Here is a 20,831-nt window from a genome sequence, read left to right as displayed (position 1 = left end):
TCAGGAAGTATTCACACCCCTTGACTTTTCACCCATGTTGTTTTGTAACAACTGTCACACCCTGATCTGTTTCACCTGTCTTTGTGCTTGTCTCCACCCCCCACCAGGTGTCTCCCATCTCCCTCCATTATCCCCTATGTATTTATACCTGCGTTTTCTGTTTATCTGATGCGAGTTCGTCTTGTCCCGTCAAGTCATTCCAACGTGTTCCCATATTTCCTGTGCTCTAGTTTTAGTTCTTCCAGTCTTCCCAGTTCTGACCTTTCTGCCTATCTTGACCTTGATCCTGCCTGCCTTCCTGTACCTGCCTGACTCTGATTTGGATTACGACTCTTTGCCTGCCTTGACCTACCTTTTTCTTGACCCTTGTACTATAATAAACTCTGAGACTCGTACTATCAAATCCAAATAAAATAAAATAAAATGTTATTAGTGACATGCGCCGAATACAACAGGTGTAGACCTTACATTGAAATGCTTACTTACCCCTAACCAACAATGCAGTTAAAAAAAAAGAATGTTTTAAACATACGAATAAGAATAGGAAATAAAAGTAACAAGTAATTAAAGAGCAGCAGTAAAATAACAATAGTGAGACTATATACAGGGGGTACCGGTAAAGAGTCAATGTGCGGGGGCACTGGTTAGTCGAGGTAATTGAGGTAATATGTACATGTAGGTAGAGTTATTAAAGTGACTATGCATAGATGATAACAACAGAGAGTAGCAGTGGTGTAAAAGGGGGGGAAATGCAAATAGTCCAGGTAGCCATTTGATTAGATGTTCAGGAGTCTTATGGCTTGGGGGTAGAAGCTGTTTAAAAGACTCTTGGACCTAGACTTGGCGCTCCGGTATCGCTTGCAGTGCGGTAGAAGGGAGAACAGTCTATGACTAGGGTGGCTGGAGTCTTTGACAATTTTTAGGGCCTTCCTCTGATACCGCTTGCTTTAGAGATCCTGGATGGCAGGAAGCTTTGCCCCATTGATGTACTGGGCTGTACGCTCTACCCTCTGTAATGCCTTGCGGTCGGAGGCCGAGCAGTTGCCATATCAGGCATTGATGCAACCAGTCAGGATGCTCTCAGTGGTGCAGCTGTAGAACCTTTTGAGGATCTGAGGACCCATGCCAAATCTTTTCAGTCCCCTGAGGGGGAATAGGCTTTGTCGTGCCCTCTTCACGATTGTCTTGGTGTGCTTGGACCATGTTAGTTTCTTGGTGATGTGGACACCAAGGAACTTGAAGCTCTCACCCTGCTCCACTACAGCCCCGTCGATGTGAATGGGGGCATGCTCTGTCCTCTTTTTCCTGTAGTCCACAATCATCTCCTTTGTCTTGATCACGTTGAGGGAGAGGTTGTTGTCCTGGCATCACATGGCCAGGTCTCTGACCTCCTCCCTATAGGCTGTCTCGTCGTTCGGTGACCACTGTTGTGTCATCGGCAAACTTAATGATGGTGTTGGAGTCGTGCCTGGCCGTGCAGTCATGAGTGAACAGGGAGTACAGGAGGGGACTGAGCATGCACCCCTGAGGGGCCCCTGTGTTGCGGATCAGCGTGGCAGATGTGTTGTTACCTACCCTTACCACCTGGGGGTGGCCCGTCAGGAAGTCCAGGATCCAGTTGCAGAGGGAGGTGTTTAGTCCCACGGTCCTTAGCTTATTGGTGAGCTTGATAAGCTTTGAGGGCACTATGGTGTTAAACACTGAGCTGTAGTCAATGAATAGCATTCTCACATAGGTGATCCTTTTGTCCAGGTGGGAAAGAGCAGTGTGGAGTGCAATAGAGATTGCATCATCTGTGGATCTGTTTGGGCAGTACGCAAATTGGAGTGGGTCTGGGGTTTCTGGGATATTGGTGTTGATGTGAGCCATGACCAGCCTTTCAAAGCACTTCATGGCTACAGACGTGAGTTCTATGGGTCGGTAGTCATTTAGGCAGGTTACCTTAGTGTTCTTGGGCACAGGGACTATGGTGGTCTGCTTAAAACATGTTGGTATTACACATTCGGGGAGAGGGAGAGGTTGAAAATGTCAGTGAAGTCACTTGCCTGTTGGTCAGCACATGTTCGCATTACACTACCTGGTAATCCGTCTGGCCCTGCGGCCTTGTAAATGTTGACCTGTTGAAAGGTCTTACTCACATCGGCTGCGGAGAGCGTGATCACACAGTCTTCCGGAACAGCTGGTGCTCTCATACATGTTTCAGTGTTATTTGCCTCGAAGCAAGCATAGAAGTAGTTTAGCTTGTCTGGTAGGCTCATGTCACTGGGCAGCTCTCGGCTGTGCTTCCCTATCCGCCTCCTGTGTCTGCATCTGGGTCTTAGCCTGAGCCTTGATAGTACGACCTGGCCATGATTGACCCAGCAGACCAGCTCTGCAACGCTGTCTCCTCCCAAGGAGCCACTATTGGAAGACACGAGGAGTTACTTCATAACCTTATGGAAGGACTCCAGAACTTGGCAGAACGCGCCATAACCGTGCTTTCAATGTAAGGCTGGAGGAATTCGAAGGAAACTCTACTAGGCAGCAAGCCTCTACGGTAACCCCCCAGACTCTCAGTAACACAGCTACCAGCGGCGCTTCTCCCCAGCCTATCCTGGCTTCCTGAGAACACCGCTACGCCGGAGATTCAAGAACCTGCCAAGCATTTCTCTCCCAGTGCTCCCTCATCTTCAAGCTGCAGCCCTCTTTGTTTCCCTCTGATCGCTCGAAGGGCTCTCGCCTGGGTGACAGCGGTGAGGAAGCAACAATCAACCATTTTCCTCAGTCTGGAGGAGTTCATGGAGGAGGTAAAGAAGGTGTTAGATTCTCCGTTGTCCAGGAGAGAGGCTGCTCGGAAGCTACTCAATCTGCGTCAAAACTCCCGTAGTGAGAGGCCTCCCGAAGGGCGCAGTGATCTAAGGCACTGCATCACAGTGCTAGCTGAGCCACTAGAGATCCTGGTTCGAGTCCAGGCTCTGTCGCCGCCAGCCACGACCGGGAGACCCATGGGGCGGCGCACAATTGGCTCAGTGTTGTTTGGGTTAGGGGAGGGTTTGGCCGGCAGGGATGTTCTTGTCCCATCGCGGTCTAGCGACTCCTGTGGCGGGCCGGGCGCAATGCGCACTGATGCGGTCACCAGGTGTATGGTGTTTCCTCCGACACATTGGTGTGGCTGGCTTTCAGGTTAAGCGGGCATTGTGTCAAGAAGCAGTGCTGCTTGGCTGGGTTGTGTTTCGGGGGAGCACGGCTCTCGACCTTTGCCTCTCCCGAGTCCGTACGAGAGTTGCAGCGATGAGACAAGACTGTAATTACCAATTGGATATCACAAAATTGGGGAGAAAAAGGGATAAAAGTTTAAAAACTCCTGTAGTTTGGCAGACTTTGCTGTAGACTTTCACACGTTTGCCGCTGATAGTGCCTGGAACCCGGAATCTCTTTTCGACACGTTCCTTCACTGATTATCGGAGGAGGTTAAAGACGAGCTCGCAGCCCGAGAGCTTCTCATGGACCTCGACTCCCTCATCACCTTGACCTTATGGATCGATGGGTGGCTATGGGAACGTAGGAGGGAGAGGAGGTCTGTTCCCTGGTCATACTCGCTCGCCCACTGCTCCCACCTCGTCTCCGAGGAATCCCAGAAGTTCCCGACGTCCACCTTACATAGAGAATCCGAGGTCACCCGAGTGTCCACGGGAATCACAGAGGGCGGTCGACTCGCCTCCTCCAGAGCCCAAGCTACTGAGAAGGGCTAGATTGTCTCCGGATGAATGTTTACGCAGGTTGAGGTTGAATGTTTACGCAGGTTGAGTACCAGGAGCTGTCTATTTCCACCTGTCCATTAAAAAGACCAGGCTCATTAGTAGGTATGAGTACTCTGGTGAACGGTACAGAGATTTTCCAATCTTCCATTATTCATACCCCTCTCCATGCCACCCTGTTGTGGGGTGACCAGGCCAAATCTCTACGGATGCTCCTTGACTCTGGGGTCGATGAGAGATTTATCAACGCTACCTTGGTGTTGGAGCTGGGAATCTTCACTTAACCCCTCTCCATTCACATGGACTTCAGAGTGCTGGATGGGCGCTCTATTGGCAGAGTCACCCGCAATACGTTTCCTATCAAACTACGAGTATCAGGAAATCATAGTGAGTGTATGCAGATCCTGCGCATAGAATCTCCCCATGTCCCCATGGTTTTGGGGTATTCATGGCTCTAGAAGCACAACTGGGCTACTGGTTCTATTGTGGGTTGGAGCCTGTTCTGCCATGCACGGTGTCTTAAGTCAGCACAGCCTGCCCCGGGACATTTTCCTGCAGGCTTGGGAGAAGCCTCGGATCTCTCCGCCATTCCTGCGGAGTACCTAGACCTCCGGGAGGTCTTCATCAAGGCCCGCACTACGTCTCTCCCTCCTCATCGACCCTACGACTGCGCCATTGAACTTCTCCCGGGCACAACACCACCTCAGGGGCGGCTTTACTTCCTTTCGGGTCCGGAGACCAAGGCTATGGAGGAGTACATTGAGGACTCTCTCGCTGCAGGGAGTATTCATCCATCTGCCTCTCCCGATGGCGCACTGATCTTCTTTGTGGAGAAGAAGGACAAAACCCTGCGTCCGTGTTCTGACTACCGGGGCCTTAATGACATCACGGTGGTGGATTGGCCTCAACCACCACGGTGGTGGATTGGCTTCCCCCTCTCAGCACTCACCTCTCCTAAGGTTCCATTCACGTGGTCTCCAGCAGCTGACTGGGTGTTCTCGTACCTCATACATCGATTCATTACAGCCCCCATCTTAATCCATCCGTACCCGTCCCATTAGTGCGTGGTGGATGTCGATGCCTCGGATCTCAGAGTGGGGCCCGTTCTGTCTCAGCGTTCTGCCCAGGACCAAAAGCTGCACCCCTGCGCTTTTCTCTCCCATCGTCTTACCCCTGATGAGAGGAACTATGATGTGGAAAATCGAGAACTCCTCGCCTTCAAGATGGTGTTGGAGGAGTGGAGGCACTGGTTGGAGGGGGCGGAACACCTATTCTTACTGTGGACTGACCATAAGAACCTGGAAAATCTCCGCACCACCCGTGGGGGGGTCCGGCTAACCAGATGTTTGTCCCGGACCCTGCCCATTCCCCGGTCCTGGAATGGGCACATTTCTCGAGATTGACCTGCCAATCAGGCTCCCGTTGGACCCTGGCTTTCCTCTGTTAATACTTTTGGTGGCCTTCCATGGTTCCTGATGTCTCCACATTCATCGCCGCCTGCATTGTGTGTGCACAAAACAAGACTGCGCGGCAAGCTCCGGCTGGCCTTCTTCAACCACTCCCTGTTCCTCACTGCCCCTGTTCCCATATATCCCTGGACTTTGTTACTGGTCTTCCTCCGTCAGATGGCAACAGCACGATCCTGACGGTGGTGGATAGGTTTTATAAAGCTGCCCATTTTATTCCCCTTCTCAAGTTACCCTCAGCCAAGGAGACGGCTCAGCTCATGGTGCAACACGTCTTCCGGCTCCATGGACTTCCGGTCGACATGGTCTCTGATCGGGGTCCTCAGTTCTCGTCCCGGTTCTAGAAGGCGTTCTCCACTCTCATTGGATCGTCGGCCAGCCTGTCCTCTGGTTTTCACCCCCAATCTAACGGCCAGATGGAGCGAGCCAATCAGGACCTGGAGACTCTTCGTTGCCTCGTCTCCGCCAACCTCACCACCTGGAGTCAGCAACTCGTGTGGGTGGAATATGCCCGTTTCATCGGCCCTTTCCCCATCTCTTTTCATGTGTCTAGGATTACCTTGATAACAACTTGAACTTAAAATGGATTAAATTGGTATTTTGTGTCAGAGGCTGAGGTTTAATATGGGAGATCCCTCCCCTTTCCCCCTATGAGAGCCTTTCTTCACATACAGTGCCCTGAGTGCATGACACTTCACACCTCTGCACATACAGTCCCCAGGCTGTTCAACCATTTACAGTGGAAGAGCAGCCAGGAGACCCTCTTAAGATCATTAGCCTAGCATCTACAGTATCTGAGTCAAGACTTTTTACAGTGGCTCTCCCAGCAACGCAATGTTGAACAAAGTTCCATTTTGACTTGCTGGTAAAGCTGGTTCATTGGGGGGTTGTTTCCTGGACCATGTCAAATGTCAGATAGCAGCTAGGCTATCGATGTAGGAGGGATGGTCTCCCAGCTACAGAGTATTTGATGTTCGGAATTAAGATGTTTATCCCTGACATCAGGAGACTGTCACCCTGTAACCAACATTGGTCGTTATTAGTAAGTACTAGTTTTGCTCACTTTATGACCACATTTAAAAGTAAACCACATAAACTTCAACTGGTTTTGTTACTGGTGTTCGGTAGGTTCTGCTGTATGCATGAATGCACAACCGTTGACTGCTAAATAAGTAGGAGAATTTGAGTATTGAGTTAAAGTGTACAAGTTAATTGTGCCCAATTGTTTGTGATGGCATTTGCTGAGACAACAGTGATGTGACTTGATGAACGACATTCCTTTGGCAGACATTGACATCGCTTCAACATAAAAAATGTACTGAAAAACCAGATCAGCCAGGCTGCCAAGGAGTCACCAGAAATCAGTGTTATCTAATCCTCTGCCATCAGCATCAGGCTCTGTCTGGCAAGAACAATCCTGCTTAAATGTGCCGACTATTATTGAATAAATACAAAGACATTATTAGATATAGCAATATTGTGTGTAAGAATAAGTAAGAATAAGTGTTCTTGTTATGTGAAGTGTGATGCCACAGATGCATAACATAATCTATGGCAGTGGTGGAAAAAGTACTCAATTGTCATACTTGAGTAAAAGTAAAGATAACTTAATAGAAAATGACTCAAGTAAAAGTAAAAGTCACCCAGTATAATACTACTTGAGTAAAAGTCTAAAAGTATTTGGTTTTGAATATACCTAAGTATCAAAAGTAAATGTGGATTGCTAAAATGTACTTAAGTATCAAAAGTAAAAGTATAAATCATTTCAAATTCCTTATAAGCAAACCAGACAGAATCATTATTTTTTTTATTTGACAGATAGCCAGGGGCACACTCCAACACTCAGACATAATTTACAAACAACGCATTTGTGTTTAGTGAGTTCGCCAGATCAGAGGCAGTAGGGATGACAGGTGATGTTGTCTTGATAAGTGTGTGAATTGGACCATTTTCCTGTCAAAATGTAAGAAGTACTTTTGGGTGTCAGTGAAAATGTATAGAGTAAAAAGTACATTCTTTTCTTTAGGAATGTAGTGAAGTAAAAGTTGGCAAAAATATAAACAGTAAATTACAGATACCCAAAAAAACTACTTAAGTAGTACTTTAAAGTATTTTTACTTAAGTAATTTACACCACTGATCTATGGAGATATTGTCCAAGACCGATATGTAGTGGTTATGACTGAACATTAAACCAGTATGTTGTTACTGAATCTTCTTTCCCTTTTCTGCTGTCATACTGTGCACATTTTGAAGCAGAGACACCTACAGGATCAAATAGAGCAGGGATGTTTTGTCCTCTCTCCAATACGCTAGTGACTGGGTGGAGATGAAAGAAGCCTACCCCTCCCCAGCCCCAGTTCCATCTCCCTTACCTATTATCATACACACAGACAACACCAGACACTCTTTTATGGAGACTAAATACATGTATTAACAGCCTTTGCAGTAAAACGCCACCCCATTATATCCGTGTCACATTACAGGAAAGACTGTGCAGCTACAATATCAACATTTAGCTCCTCACCTCCTTGAACCAGCCCCACAATAACACAATTTCAGAACAGAAGGAGTATCTTCTTATCAGGCAGAGAAATTGTAACCAACACTACCTTCAGAAAACTGACATAATGAATATCAAAATCACACACTAGGGTTTGTGCTATATCATGAGCAACAGTATAAAACAAGTTACTGTAAAAAAATATTGCTGAAAGAGAAATGCAGTAAATATGTCATAGAAGTAAGACACACACTCCACCTTATGACAAATTCTGGAACTTTAATTGGTTTGATTTAAGAGGTGACATAATAGTAAACATACTGGTTACACGTGTTAAGTTTTAAAACAGCCACCAGAGTACATGTATTCAAACCTCAGCTTCAACGTTTCAGACTCGTACTATACGCTAACAGTCGCACTCTTACATTTGACTCAACAGAGAAGTGGATAGCTCAAACAGCACTTTTCAATTCAGTCCAGCAAAGTCCACAGCAGCTGCATCTTCTTTACACTCCGCAATGTCCAGAATACTTCAGTAGCCATTGTCCAGCAAGCCCCCCCAATATCATCCTAGTATTATGCACAACCAGATAATTTCAAGTCTAGCACCAGAGTAGCTTGATATGACTGGCTTGGCAAAAAGACAGTCTGTGTTCCTTTCGTAGCATTTGTGAGTTGAATACTGACCCTTTTACAGCAACATGTTTTTTGGTGGTGCTTTTTTAAGATCTGGAAGGAACTATAGTACATTATCTTCTGTTTTAATCAAGTACCACAATCCAGGTGAGAGTCAGATTCAAGTAGAATAACTATGCATGTCTTACATCCAGTAAGATGGTCTCATTACACAAAGCTGGGAAACATCAGAATGCTCGTATATTCATGACAAACATAGTTGCTAAGAAATCTAAAATCTAAAAATGATAATACATTGTGAAATGTTAGTAAACAGCATTTCAAAGAGACATTGAAGCACATGTGGCAGAATGCATACCAATTAAATGGTTATGTTACTCAAAGAACAAGAATTAGTGCATCAATCATATTACATACTATTAGTGTTAGACATTGCGCACCATGAGTGTGCGTCATAGTATGTTTTACATTGTTAGACATTGTGCATGAGTGTGTGTTGTTGAAGTTTGCTTGCATGAATGAGTGAATATTGGTTTATAGCACTGGCTGATACACCCACAATAAGCTCCAAAATGTCAAGAGAACACTGTTTTAACGTTACATTGACACGAGTGCAATAGCAGTGGTTTAATGAGCATAGTGGTGATGGTGGTGGTGGTATCGAGCCGTCTCTCTGTCCAGAACTCCAGGCTGGGGTACAGAGCCTGGCCCCTCTGTCCTGCCCTTCCTCCAGGCAGGCAGGCTTGCCACCTGGTGAGAGATGGGGACAGCCTGGTTCCCTTCCCTCAACATGGGGGGAGTGATGGAAGGAGACTTCCAGAGAGGGGAGGGAGGCTCCCTGATTATTGTAGGAGTGGGGGACTCAGTCAGGCTACTAGGAATGGAGGATAGCCAAGGGGAACCCATCGGAGGTCTCGAAGGCAAGTAGGTAACTGTAGCCAGAATCAAGTAGTCTCTCACTACTTGGGGGGGGTGGGGGAGTGTGAGGCAAGAGAGGAAGCCACACCCAGGTAGCCACACCCGGGAAGGAAGGGTTTGCAGTAGAAGGAAGTGGGGTGTCCCCTGACCACAGTAGAGGTCTATAGCACCACAGCAGCAGTCTATAGGAGGTCAGGCAAGTGGCTGTAGACCGAGTCTAGCAGGGTCTGGCTGGCCTCCTGGCTCTTGACCCCGGCAATCTCAAAGAGGCGGTCCAGTTTGTCCTCGGCCATGGGGATCTCCTCGATGACGTGCAGCTCGTCAGGGTTTAGGATGTGCAGCATGTCGTCGAAGATGGGTTGCAGGTCGCACCGGTCCAGCCGGACCTGACGTAGCACCGTGTCTTTCTTCTCTGGAAGTCACAGAGGAAGAGAGGAGGGGAAAGAAAACAATATCAGAATGAGGAGGAGGACAGACTACAACATAGTGTTGATGTTAGCTACAGCTTGTTGTTGTCCATATAATAGGAAATTGTGAATGACTAACTGGGAATAAAAGCCCAGTCATCCTTATGATGACTAAGATGCATCTGATTCAGAAGGGTTTGGTTAACTGTGGAAGACACATTTCGGTTGAATACATTCAGTTGCGCAACTGACTAGGTTTCCCCCTTTCCCTTTATTTCTCAAAGTTTTCATAGTTGATGACTTCCTATAATGGAGTATAGAATCAGGTGCAATTGGTAACCAGAAGGGAGCAGTAAATGCAAGTACATCACCTCTGTAAGAGACGTTGTCTAGCATAGTTACTGAAACAGGACTGCGTCATATGTGCTCACCTTTGGTAATGAACGAGCCGGTCCTGCTGAGGGCGGAGTCTTTGCTGGAGGTGGAGTCACAGCGGAGAAGGGGCTCTGATTCATCAGGGAAGAAACCCTTGGTCCGGTGCACAGGAGACTGCTCCACCAGCACCCTAGGAGAATCCAAAGGCTTGTGGACAGGACTGTGGCTCGGGGTTACATTCACAGCGGTCATCAGCTGGTTCAGATCAAACTGCAGAGAGAGAGACAGGAGGAAGAGAGATATATAGAGAGAGGGGGGGAGCGAGAGAGAGACAGAGAGAAAGAGCGGGTCAGAGTCAGTGTCGGGAAACAATGGCTGAGAAAGCAGTGTCCTGAGTCACGCTGGTGTCCGGACAGAGCACAGGGACAGGACAGGGAGCTCCTGTGTGTGAAGCCCCAGCCCCATGCAGCCCGGGTCGGGTGACACAGCGGGGCCAACCTCCCAGCCCCAGACCACCCACACTCGCACCCGCGCCTCTCTCTTCCTTGCCTCAGGGCGCGTACACAACCGACCAGCCATGAAAGGGATTCTGTGGACTTGCACAGACCGGAATGTACTGCCCACGGACCACATGTGCCCAGTCACACACTAACAGGCATAGTACACCACCACTGTGTCTGCCCTGGGGCCCAGGGAAGACATAAATAACAGTCTTATTTGGTATGGTAATGGTGTGAACTGGTCGTGACCGGACCGGATGAGCTCATGGTAGAATAATATTTGTCTTCGGGACTGTAGAAAAAAAGGCTCTGCTCTGTGATGTGATGCACAAAGGACATGGTAGAGGGCATTTCATACAGGTGATGGAAATGCAATGGAAAACCATCAGTGCTAAAAATCCAATAAAACACAGTTCAATATAGCTTCACAGGAACGCAGTGGAAAACTTCTGATGCTAACATAAAATCTGATATAAAACAGCTCGATGTGGCATCAGACAGACTTCACTTACATTACATCTGTGTGCATGTATGACCCATATGCAGCCCCTGCTATCTCCCCTATTCAATAACAAGTTAGTCGGTGCACTAGGTCAGTTTAGTGGGGGATGACACACATCTACTGTGATAAGAGCACTGCTCCCTCCCGCCTCCCACAGAGAACAGATGTAGCCACATTATGTTACAAACAAATGTTACAAAACCTACCAACTAACCCTCAAGAGAAACCCCTAGAGGCTACAAAGAAAAGACTCACCATGGAGAGTTAGGAGAGAACAGGGGAAATGGTGTCACTGTTCCAGAAGCTTCTCTGAGTTGTCAGTTAGTAGCCAGTGACTGAGTCATTAGATGAGAGAGTGTGATCTGGCCGAGTCACTGACATAGCATGTAACACAGAACCACTAAGCCCTGATAAAATCCCAGGTTAGGGACAGTGACATTCATCACACCAACATACAGGTGCATGCACGCACACACATACACACACATAAACACACAATAAACACGCTAGAGGGTCAGCCCCTGTGTAGGGAGGAACTACTGAGGCATCAGAGACACAGAGAACATCTACGTTTTAATTAGATCAAAAACAACACTTTAGTGAATCTGCTTAATAATCATTCCCTGCAGAGTGGCTGTGAATAATTCAAGTGAGTAATTACTAACTGTGGAGAGATGTGTTGCATGTCTATTCATAAACCCTATTCAGCAGAAAAATACAGTAGGCTCTGAAAAAACTGCAATGTCATAAGACATTGTGGGTAAAGAGAGCCTTTACCATTGAAGTGAATCTTCATATGTTGCGGTTTCAAGACATAGGTGCTATGTTGCAACCCCTATTACCAGCCTGTTCAACCTCTCTTTCGTATCGTCTGAGATCCCCAAAGACTGGAAAGCTGCCGTGGTCATCCCCCTCTTCAAAGGGTAGACACTCTTGACCCAAACTGTTATAGACCTATATCCATCCTGCCCTGCCTTTCTAAAATCTTTGAAAACCAAGTTTAACAAACAGATCACCGACCATTTCGAATCCCACCGTACCTTCTCCGCTATGCAATCTGGTTTCCGAGCTGGTCATGGGTGTACCTCAGCCACGCTCAAGGTCCTAAGCGATATCACAGCCGCCATCGATAAAAGACAGTACTGTGCAGCCGTCCCTCATCGACCTGGCCAAGGCTTTCGACTCTGTCAATCACTGCATTCTTATCGGCAGACTCAATAGCCTTGGTTTCTCAAATGACTGCCTCGCCTGGTTCACCAACTACTTCTCAGACAGAGTTCAGTGTGTCAAATCGGAGGACCTGTTGTCCGGACCTCTGGCAGTCTCTATGGGGGTGCCACAGGGTTCAATTCTCGGGCCGACTCTTTTCAATGTATATATCAATGTTGTCGTTCTTGCTGCTGGTGATTCTCTGATCCACCTCTATGCAGACAACACCATTCTGTATACATCTGGCCCTTCTTTGGACACTGTGTTAACAAACCCCCAAACGAGCTTCAATGCCATAAAACACTCCTTCCGTAGCCTCCAACTGCTTTTAAATGCTAGTAAAACTATATGCATGCTCTTCAACCGATTGCTGCCCGCACCCGCCCGCCTGCCCGACTAGCATCATTACTCTGGACGGTTCTGACCTAGAATACGTGGACAACTACAAATACCTAGGTGTCTGGCTAGACTGTAAACTCTCCTTCCAGACTCATATCAAACACCTCCAATCAAAAATCAAATCTAGAATCGGCTTTCTATTTCGCAACAAAGCCTCCTTCACTCACGCCGCCAAACTTACCCTAGTAAAACTGACTATCCTACCGATCCTCGACTTTGGCGATGTCATCTACAAAATAGCTTCCAACACTCTACTCAGCAAATTGGATGTAGTCTATCACAGTGCCATCCGTTTTGTTACCAAAGCGCCTTAACCACCCACCACTGCGACCTGTAGGCTCTAGTCGGGTGGCCCTTGCTACATATTTGTCGCCAGACCCACTGGCTCCAGGTCATCTAAGTCTATGCTAGGTAAAGCTCTGCCTTATCTCAGCTCACTGGTCACGATAACAACACCCACCCGTAGCACGCACTCCAGCAGGTATATCTCACTGGTCATCCCCAAAGCCAACACCTCCTTTGGCCGCCTTTCCTTCCAGTTCGCTGTTGCCAGTGACTGGAACGAATTGCAAAAATCCCTGAAGCTGGAGACTTACCTTTCCCTCACTAACTTTAAACATCAGATATCTGAACAGCTAACCAATCGCTGCAGCTGTACATATTCCATCTGTAAATAGCCAACCCAATCTACCTACCTCATCCCCATATTGTCTTTATTTACTTTGCTGCTCTTTTGCACACCAGTATCACTACTTACACACCATCATCTGCTCATCATCATCTGCTCATCTATCACTCCAGTGTTAATCTGCTAAATTGTAATTACTTTGATATTATGGCCTATTTATTGCATTACCTCCTCCTGCCATTTGCTCACACTGTATATTGACTTTTTTTCCTTTCTATTGTGTTATTGACTGTACACTTGTTTATTCCATGTTTAACTCTGTGTTGTTTCTGTCGCACTGCTTTGCTTTATCTTGGCCAGGTCGCAGTTGTAAATGACAACTTGTTCTCAACTAGCTTACCTGGTGAAATAAATGCAGTATTACATGTACATGCAGACACACACACAACCTGGATCAGCCTCTGTCCTTTCTTCTTCAGGCTCCTTGCCTTACAGCTATGATGAAATCACTCTATTGGAATGAGAGACTATCAACTGGGGAGGCAGTGAGATTAGCAATGTTTGGGGCTCACCACCTGTGGTTTGTGTAAAAATAACCCAGTCACGGAGCTTAGCTCCAAACTGTGTCTGGGAGCTAAAAGACTGGGGTGGCAGCAGAAAATGCATCCTCTCCCTCCCTCCCTCCTTCCTTGGCTCCATTCCTCCCACACATAAGACAGCCAGCCCACTTTGGTGGAATCACCACACACAGACCTCCTTCATGACTCACACGGCTGGGGAAGTCTTATGTCAATGGAACCACACGGTTGTACTTTATAGCTCTCTAAGGAGGAATACCATACGTGTAGACCTACAGTACACTCTGTCTGGTACCAATGAGGCACATGACGGATGTATGATCATTTCCTGGTGGTTTTTTACTCTCACGTCACTTACACCACATGACCCAGTGCTAATTTAATGGAATGAGGAGAAAACCTGTAGAAACGGACAAGAGTTTACTGAGGGAACATGGGAGACGAGGGAGGGAGGAGCCTCCAGCACACTATGCTCCCTACTCGTACTGTGTTTCTGCTTCCCTATTCCCTCCTATTACCTGCTATATCATCCACCATGGATTGAGATAAACCACACCATATATTACCAACATTATTAAGTGGTGATGACAGGCAGAATTACAAAAGATAAGATATCTACGGGTCTCAATATATTTCCTAAGAGGACTATGACAAGCCCTTAACTGTAAGAATCTAACCTTGAGCAGACAAGGACACTGGACATGAGGATAATATGAAATGTATCTGACAGAGTGGAGAAAGAGAAGAAGAAAAGTGGACGGCGATGAACGATCCACTGTTCCCTCTGACCTCTATAGCGCTAGGAGGCCAAGCCAGGACAGTCAAAAGGGCACTTAAGGCAGGAGGGTTGGCCATCCCGCTTGTGACTTCTTTAAAACTAATGTTGGCATCCCATATGTGATTTCTATGTTTGTGTGCATGTGAAGTGACTTGGTACACTGGAGATTTAATGAGATAATATGAGAGCCTGAAGACTCATAAGTGAGGAGTGTCATTTAGTCCAAAGAGCCCACCTGTGATTCAAGATGGGTGAGTACACTGGGAGACATAACATATTCTTTATGCCAGTGATTCAAGGTACTGTAGTAGAGCATACCTGAGGATTGTCTTCCATGACGCCCCGTATCTTCTCCACCACGTCGATGCGGTGGTGGCGGTGCAGGGCGTTGATGAGCTTGGCCAGGTTAGCGTCCCCGTCGCGGATGGTCCAGTGTTGCAGGGCAGCGTATGCCCGGTCGTGGTCCGACTGGTAGCCATTGGAGAAGGCTGCCACCTCGCGCTCTGTGGCATTGGCCAGGGACTGGTACATGTCGATCCACTGGCTGCCAATCTGAGCTGCCACCAACTTCAGGATGTCCACACCTGGGTAAAGAGAGGAGACGACAGGTTATTGTTATGCAATGTGTGGAATGGACTTGAGCCATGGATGGACAATGGAAGTCCCTCAACTATTAAGTCACATGTATCCTTTGTTGATCATGAGACATCATATGATCATTTACCCATTTTGCCTTTGCAACCCTTTTTTATTTATTTACAGTAATTATGCCCAAACTACTTAGAAGTCACGTTAAAAGAGCATGCAATTAGATTACTTGATTTCTACTTAATTGTAAGGTCAGAACAGTTCAACGCAACACCCAACTAAACAACTTACATTGCTAATAAGATACAACAACAAAATAATTGGGTCATCTTCAACCACACTAAGCCTTTGTTCCTTTCTAATAAAATGAAAAAAAAAAAATGTATCTAACATTTGAGTTGTAGAGATGTAGAGAGTGAGTGAGTGTGTTTGTGAGTGTGCACATGCGTGTGCGTGCTTGCACTTGTGTTCACATGCGAGTGTGTTACATAAGGGGTTATGACCTCTTGAGCCTGAGGTCTCAGAAGGTAAACAGAACTGTTTTAGCTGGTTAGCGCTCATGAGGAATGCAACATCATGAGCTAGTGGAATCCAGGAATTCACGCTCTGAAAGTGATCTGTCACAGAGCGTTACCTCAGCAGATGCATCTGAAGTTCACCACCCTCCACCTCTTCACAACCCAGATCAAATGGTATTGGTCACATACACATGGTTAGCAGATGTTAATGTGTGTAGCGAAATGCTTGTGCTTCTAGTTCCAACAGTGCAGCAATATCTAACATGCAATCTAACAATTCCACAACTACCTAATACACACAAATATAAGTAAGGAATGGAATATATACATATCAATATACGGATGAGCAATGACAGAGTGGCATAGGCAAGATGCAATAGATGGTATAAAATACAGTATATACAGTACATATGAGATGAGTAATGCAAGATATGTAGATCTGGACACCCTGTCCAGACAGACCAAGCGTGACTCCGTCCTAAGACATTGGCAGCTCAGAAAGCTGAATTGGTCTCAATCACATGGAGGAAGTGTTATTTTCAGTATGTGAAGACAACCTCCTGCTGGGTTCAATGACCCTTGAGAAATCGCCCGCCTGTCCTCCTGTCCAGCCTTTTGTGCTTTAAATTGAAGAACCCTTTTTGGTTCCAGGTAGAACCTTTTTGGGATCCATGTAGAACCCTTTCCACAGAGCATTCTACATGGAACCAAAAAGGGTTCTACCTGGAACCAAAAAGGCCTCTCCTATTGGGACAGCTGAAGAACCCTTTTTTTATACGAGGGTAGGCATGTGTGAGTGGCTGGTGCTGACACAAAGGCCTCTCTCTGCTGTTCATGGCAGCTAGATGACATACAATGCATTTTTACTGATTATTGTGTTATGTAGGCTATGTGACAGGTTTGAGAAAATGCTGACTCGCTGGTTTTCATGTAAAAATAGTACTAAGCGACCTCAACTTGTTTACTGTGAAACGATGCGAGCGGAAAAAGAGAACATGGGGTTCTCCTCCTCACCACAGCCTTGCTGAAGCTGATGGATCTTATCTGAAAGATATCATACACTGCACCCTGCCTAGCTGTCTCACTTCTGAGGGACGCAGCAGAACATGTTGACTTGCATATACAATAATAGAAATATGTCTGGGGGAAAAATTGTCACTACAGGAAATTTACCAGGCGTGAATACTCTAATTTATATTCAGACTGCCAGGCAGACATATAACATCACTAGGTGTTATAACTTCACTCAGTCAAAACAGAACATGATCGCTTCAAAACAGGCGTAGAAAAAACCCATGTCTGTGCCATCCCTGCAGGCATAACCATATTCAATTGAAAGACAACTCTGTGCATCATAATTCAACTTGAATGAATTGAAATCAAAAACAAAAGCTTAATTAAAAAAGTGTCACACCCTGATCTGTTTCACCTGTCTTTGTGATTGTCTCCAACCCCTCCAGGTGTCGCCCATCTTCACCATTATCCACTGTGTATTTATACCTGTGTTCTCTGTCTGTTGCAAGTTCATTTTGTTTGTTCAAACCTACCACCGTTTTCTCCCTTGCTCCTGTCTTTGCTATAGTTCTTGCTTCCTAGTTTCCCGGTTTTGACCATTCCTGCGTGCCCTGACCCTGCCTGCCGTCCTGTACCTTTGCCCTACCTATCTGGATTACTGACCTCTACCTGACCTGACCCTGAGCCGGCCTGCCGTCCTGTACCTTCGCCCTACTTATCTGGATTACTGACCTCTACCTGACCTGACCCTGAGTCGGCCTGCCGTCCTGTACCTTTGCCCCACCTTTCTGGATTCTGACCTCTGCCTGCCCTTGACCTGTCCTTTTGCCTGCCCCTGTTTGAGTTATAAACGTACTTCGACACTGTCTACGCCTGGGTCTTACCTTAAACCTGATACACAGGGGAATTTCCAATGTATTAACTGAATATAACATTTATTCAAATTCATTATTGAATTGAGAGAGGTGAAATTGAATTGGTCTAAACTTCGCTCCACATACAAAAGGCCACATTATGCAGAAATAACTATAAAGTGTAAAGAAACATAATACATTTTTCAATTTAGATAAGGATCACAGTGATGTCTGATTAATGTCTACTATCAAAGCCCAAATATGCAAAGTGCATAATACGAGGTCGGGTTTGGAGCAGTTGTAGCTGGGAGATTGACTGTAAGCCAGCGGTGGTTGGCTTATGATCTGGAAGAGGCCAAGGCTCCACTACAGTTGTCCTGCCCGGAGGGTCAGAGTCATGCCACGAAATGACGTTGTGTTGAACGACCCTATATACAGTTGAAGTCAGAGGTTTACATACACTTAGGTTTGAGTCATTGAAACTCGTTTTTCAACCACTCCACAAACTTCATGTTAACAAACTATAGTTTTGGCAAGTCGGTTAGGACATCTACTTTGTGCATGACACAAGTCCTTTTTCCAACAATTGTTTACAAACAGATTATTTCACTGTATCACAATTCCAGTGAGTCAGAAGTTTACATGCACTAAGTTGACTGTGCCTTTAAAACAGCTTGGAAAATTCCAGGTAAGGATGTCATGGCTTCAGAAGCTTCTGACAGGCTAATTGACATAATTTGAGTCAATTGGAGGTGTACCTGTAGATGTATTTCAAGGCCTACCTTCAAACTCAGTGCCGCTTTGCTTGACATCATGGGAAAATCAAAATAAATCAGCCAAGACCTCAGAAAATCTTTTGTAGACCTCCACAAGTCAGGTTCATCATTGGGTGCAATTTCCAAACGCCTGAAGGTACCACGTTCATCTGTACAAACAATAGTACGCAAGTATAAACACCATGGGACCACGCAGCCGTCATACGGCTCAGGAAGGAGACGCGTTCTGTCTCCTAGAGATGAACGTACTTGGTGCGAAAAGTGCAAATAAATCCCGGAACAGCAGCAAAGGACCTTGAAGATGCTGGAGGAAACAGGTACAAAAGTATCTATATCCACAGTAAAACGAGTCCTATATCGACATAACCTGAAAGGCCGCTCAGTAAGGAAGAAGCCACTGCTCCAAAACCGCTATAAAAAAAGCCAGACTACAGTTTGCAACTGCACATGGGGACAAAGATCGCACTTTTTGGAGAAATGTCCTCTGGTCTGATGAAACAAAAATAGAACTGTTTGGCCATAATGACCATCGCCGAAGAACACCATCCCAACCATGAAGCACGAGGGTGGCAGCATCATGTTGTGGGGGTGCTTTGCTGCAGGAGGGACTGGTGCACTTCACAAAATAGATGGCTTCATGAGGAAGGAAAATGATGTGGATATATTGAAGCAACATCAAGACATCAGTCAGGAAGTTAAAGCTTGGTCGCAAATGGGTCTTCCAAATGAACAATGACCCCAAGCATACTTCCAAAGTTGTGGCAAAATGGCTTAAGGACAACAAAGTCAAGTATTGGAGTGGCCATCAAAGCCCTGACCTCAATCCCATCGAAAATGTGTGGGCAGAACTGAAAAAGCGTGTGCGAGCAAGGAGGCCTACAAACCTGACTCAGTTACACCAGCTCTGTCAGGAGGAATGGGCCAAAATTCACCCAACTTATTGTGGGAAGCTTGTGGAAGGCTACCCAAAACGTTTGACCCAAGTTCAACAATTTAAAGGCAATGCTACCAAATACTAATTGAGTGTATGTAAACTTCTGACCCACTGGGAATGTGATGAAAGTAATAAAAGCTGAAATAAATCATTCTCTCTACTATTATTCTAACATTTCACATTCTTAAAATAAAGTGGTGATCCTAACTGACCTAAAACAGGGAATTTTTACTTGGATTAAAAGTCAGGAATTGTGAAAAACTGAGTTTAAATGTATTTGGCTAAGGTGTATGTAAACTTCCGACTTCAACTGTATCTAGAAGCCTCGCGTGACAGTCACTTTCAGTTCCTACCAAGCCTGCCTACTGTCATCTTCTTTAGGGGATTTTTTTTTTTTAAGTGACAGAGCTTGGTTAGGGAGAAATTCCCTTTCTGTTTTAGTGGGTTATAAAAGATGACCTACATAAATCTAATCCTGATGATTCAGTATGTTAGTGGATGTGTTCAGCAGTGCTATGTCAGCTTCCTAAACCTCCAGGCATATGAACGCAGCGGTGGCAGATTGTTTATATTCAAACTACAGAATGGCTGACCTAAAATGGCTGCTAATAAATAAATAGAGGGGCAGGGTTGATTTATTTTAAACGCTTTGAAGACTCCAAATGTAATCTGTTAGTTAGATGTAAAACAGTTAGAGTTATCACAGTGATTATGGTACATAGATATGAAGCAACAATATAACGTTGCCTGCAGGGCAGAGAAAGTTAGCTACTGCATGTCAGATGTGTCTTCAATAAAGTCTTTGTTGTCATTCAACGAGAGATGACTCGTTTTCATGCACATTTATTAATTGAGAAATAATGCACCAAACATCTTAGTTAGATGTAAAATTGAATGACAGATTTCTTGAGTTATCAAAATCTGACTATTTTGAGGATACTGGCTATGGAGTCTCAAAATAGAAAAACAGTACTATTGCTAATTTTTCAAGCAAAGGTTTTTTGAAGGGAGTATGCGACCACACTCGTTCGGTTCGGCTAGGCGCCAGCCAAACTGAAGCACGCTGACGCCTTTATTCAACGGGTTATTCAGAGTCACACAATACCAGTGTTGTGTATTCATGGATGCCAAGGGAAGCCAGGCTTCCCCAAAATAACAATAAAAACATAAAATAATTTATCTTTCGTCTCTCTGTGTTTCATAATATTCCTTCAATTCACAAGAGGCTGAATGTATCTCACAGGAGAAAGCAACTGAGCGAGTGAAACACCACCCCTCTGCCTCTCTACGTGTAAGCCATCTATCTGATACTGTCCGGTCCAAACGAGTATGACATTGTTGCCGCCTGTGTCGTGGAAATACTTCTTAAAAATATCTCTTAGACACAAAATATCTCTTAGACACCGGAGCTTGGGATTTCAATATAGACTATATTACAAAGTAACAAGCCGAGCCTGTCCATGGAGCAAACTGCCGGTCCCAGAGTCAGAGATCTCTTTATATACAGTTTCA

General features: G+C 45.8%; 1 protein-coding gene across 1 annotated transcript in view; it reads right to left on the bottom strand.

Moving 5' to 3' along the window:
- Positions 1–7,964: 7,964 nt before the first annotated feature.
- tnfrsf21 (tumor necrosis factor receptor superfamily, member 21) overlaps positions 7,965–20,831 on the bottom strand; it is a 30,393-nt gene continuing 17,526 nt past the window's right edge. The window contains exons 4-6 of the mRNA XM_071370296.1: positions 14,954–15,219; positions 10,098–10,311; positions 7,965–9,671 (exon numbers count right to left, since the gene is read on the bottom strand). Coding sequence (XP_071226397.1) covers positions 9,442–9,671; positions 10,098–10,311; positions 14,954–15,219 — 710 coding nt within the window. The 3' untranslated portion in view covers positions 7,965–9,441. The remainder of the gene's footprint in view (positions 9,672–10,097; positions 10,312–14,953; positions 15,220–20,831) is intronic.

Source organism: Salvelinus alpinus, chromosome 27 (genome assembly GCF_045679555.1).
Source record: "Salvelinus alpinus chromosome 27, SLU_Salpinus.1, whole genome shotgun sequence".
Taxonomy (NCBI): Eukaryota; Metazoa; Chordata; class Actinopteri; order Salmoniformes; family Salmonidae; genus Salvelinus; species Salvelinus alpinus.
Note: the sequence above shows the minus strand (reverse complement) of the source record. Positions and strands in the feature narration are given on the sequence as shown.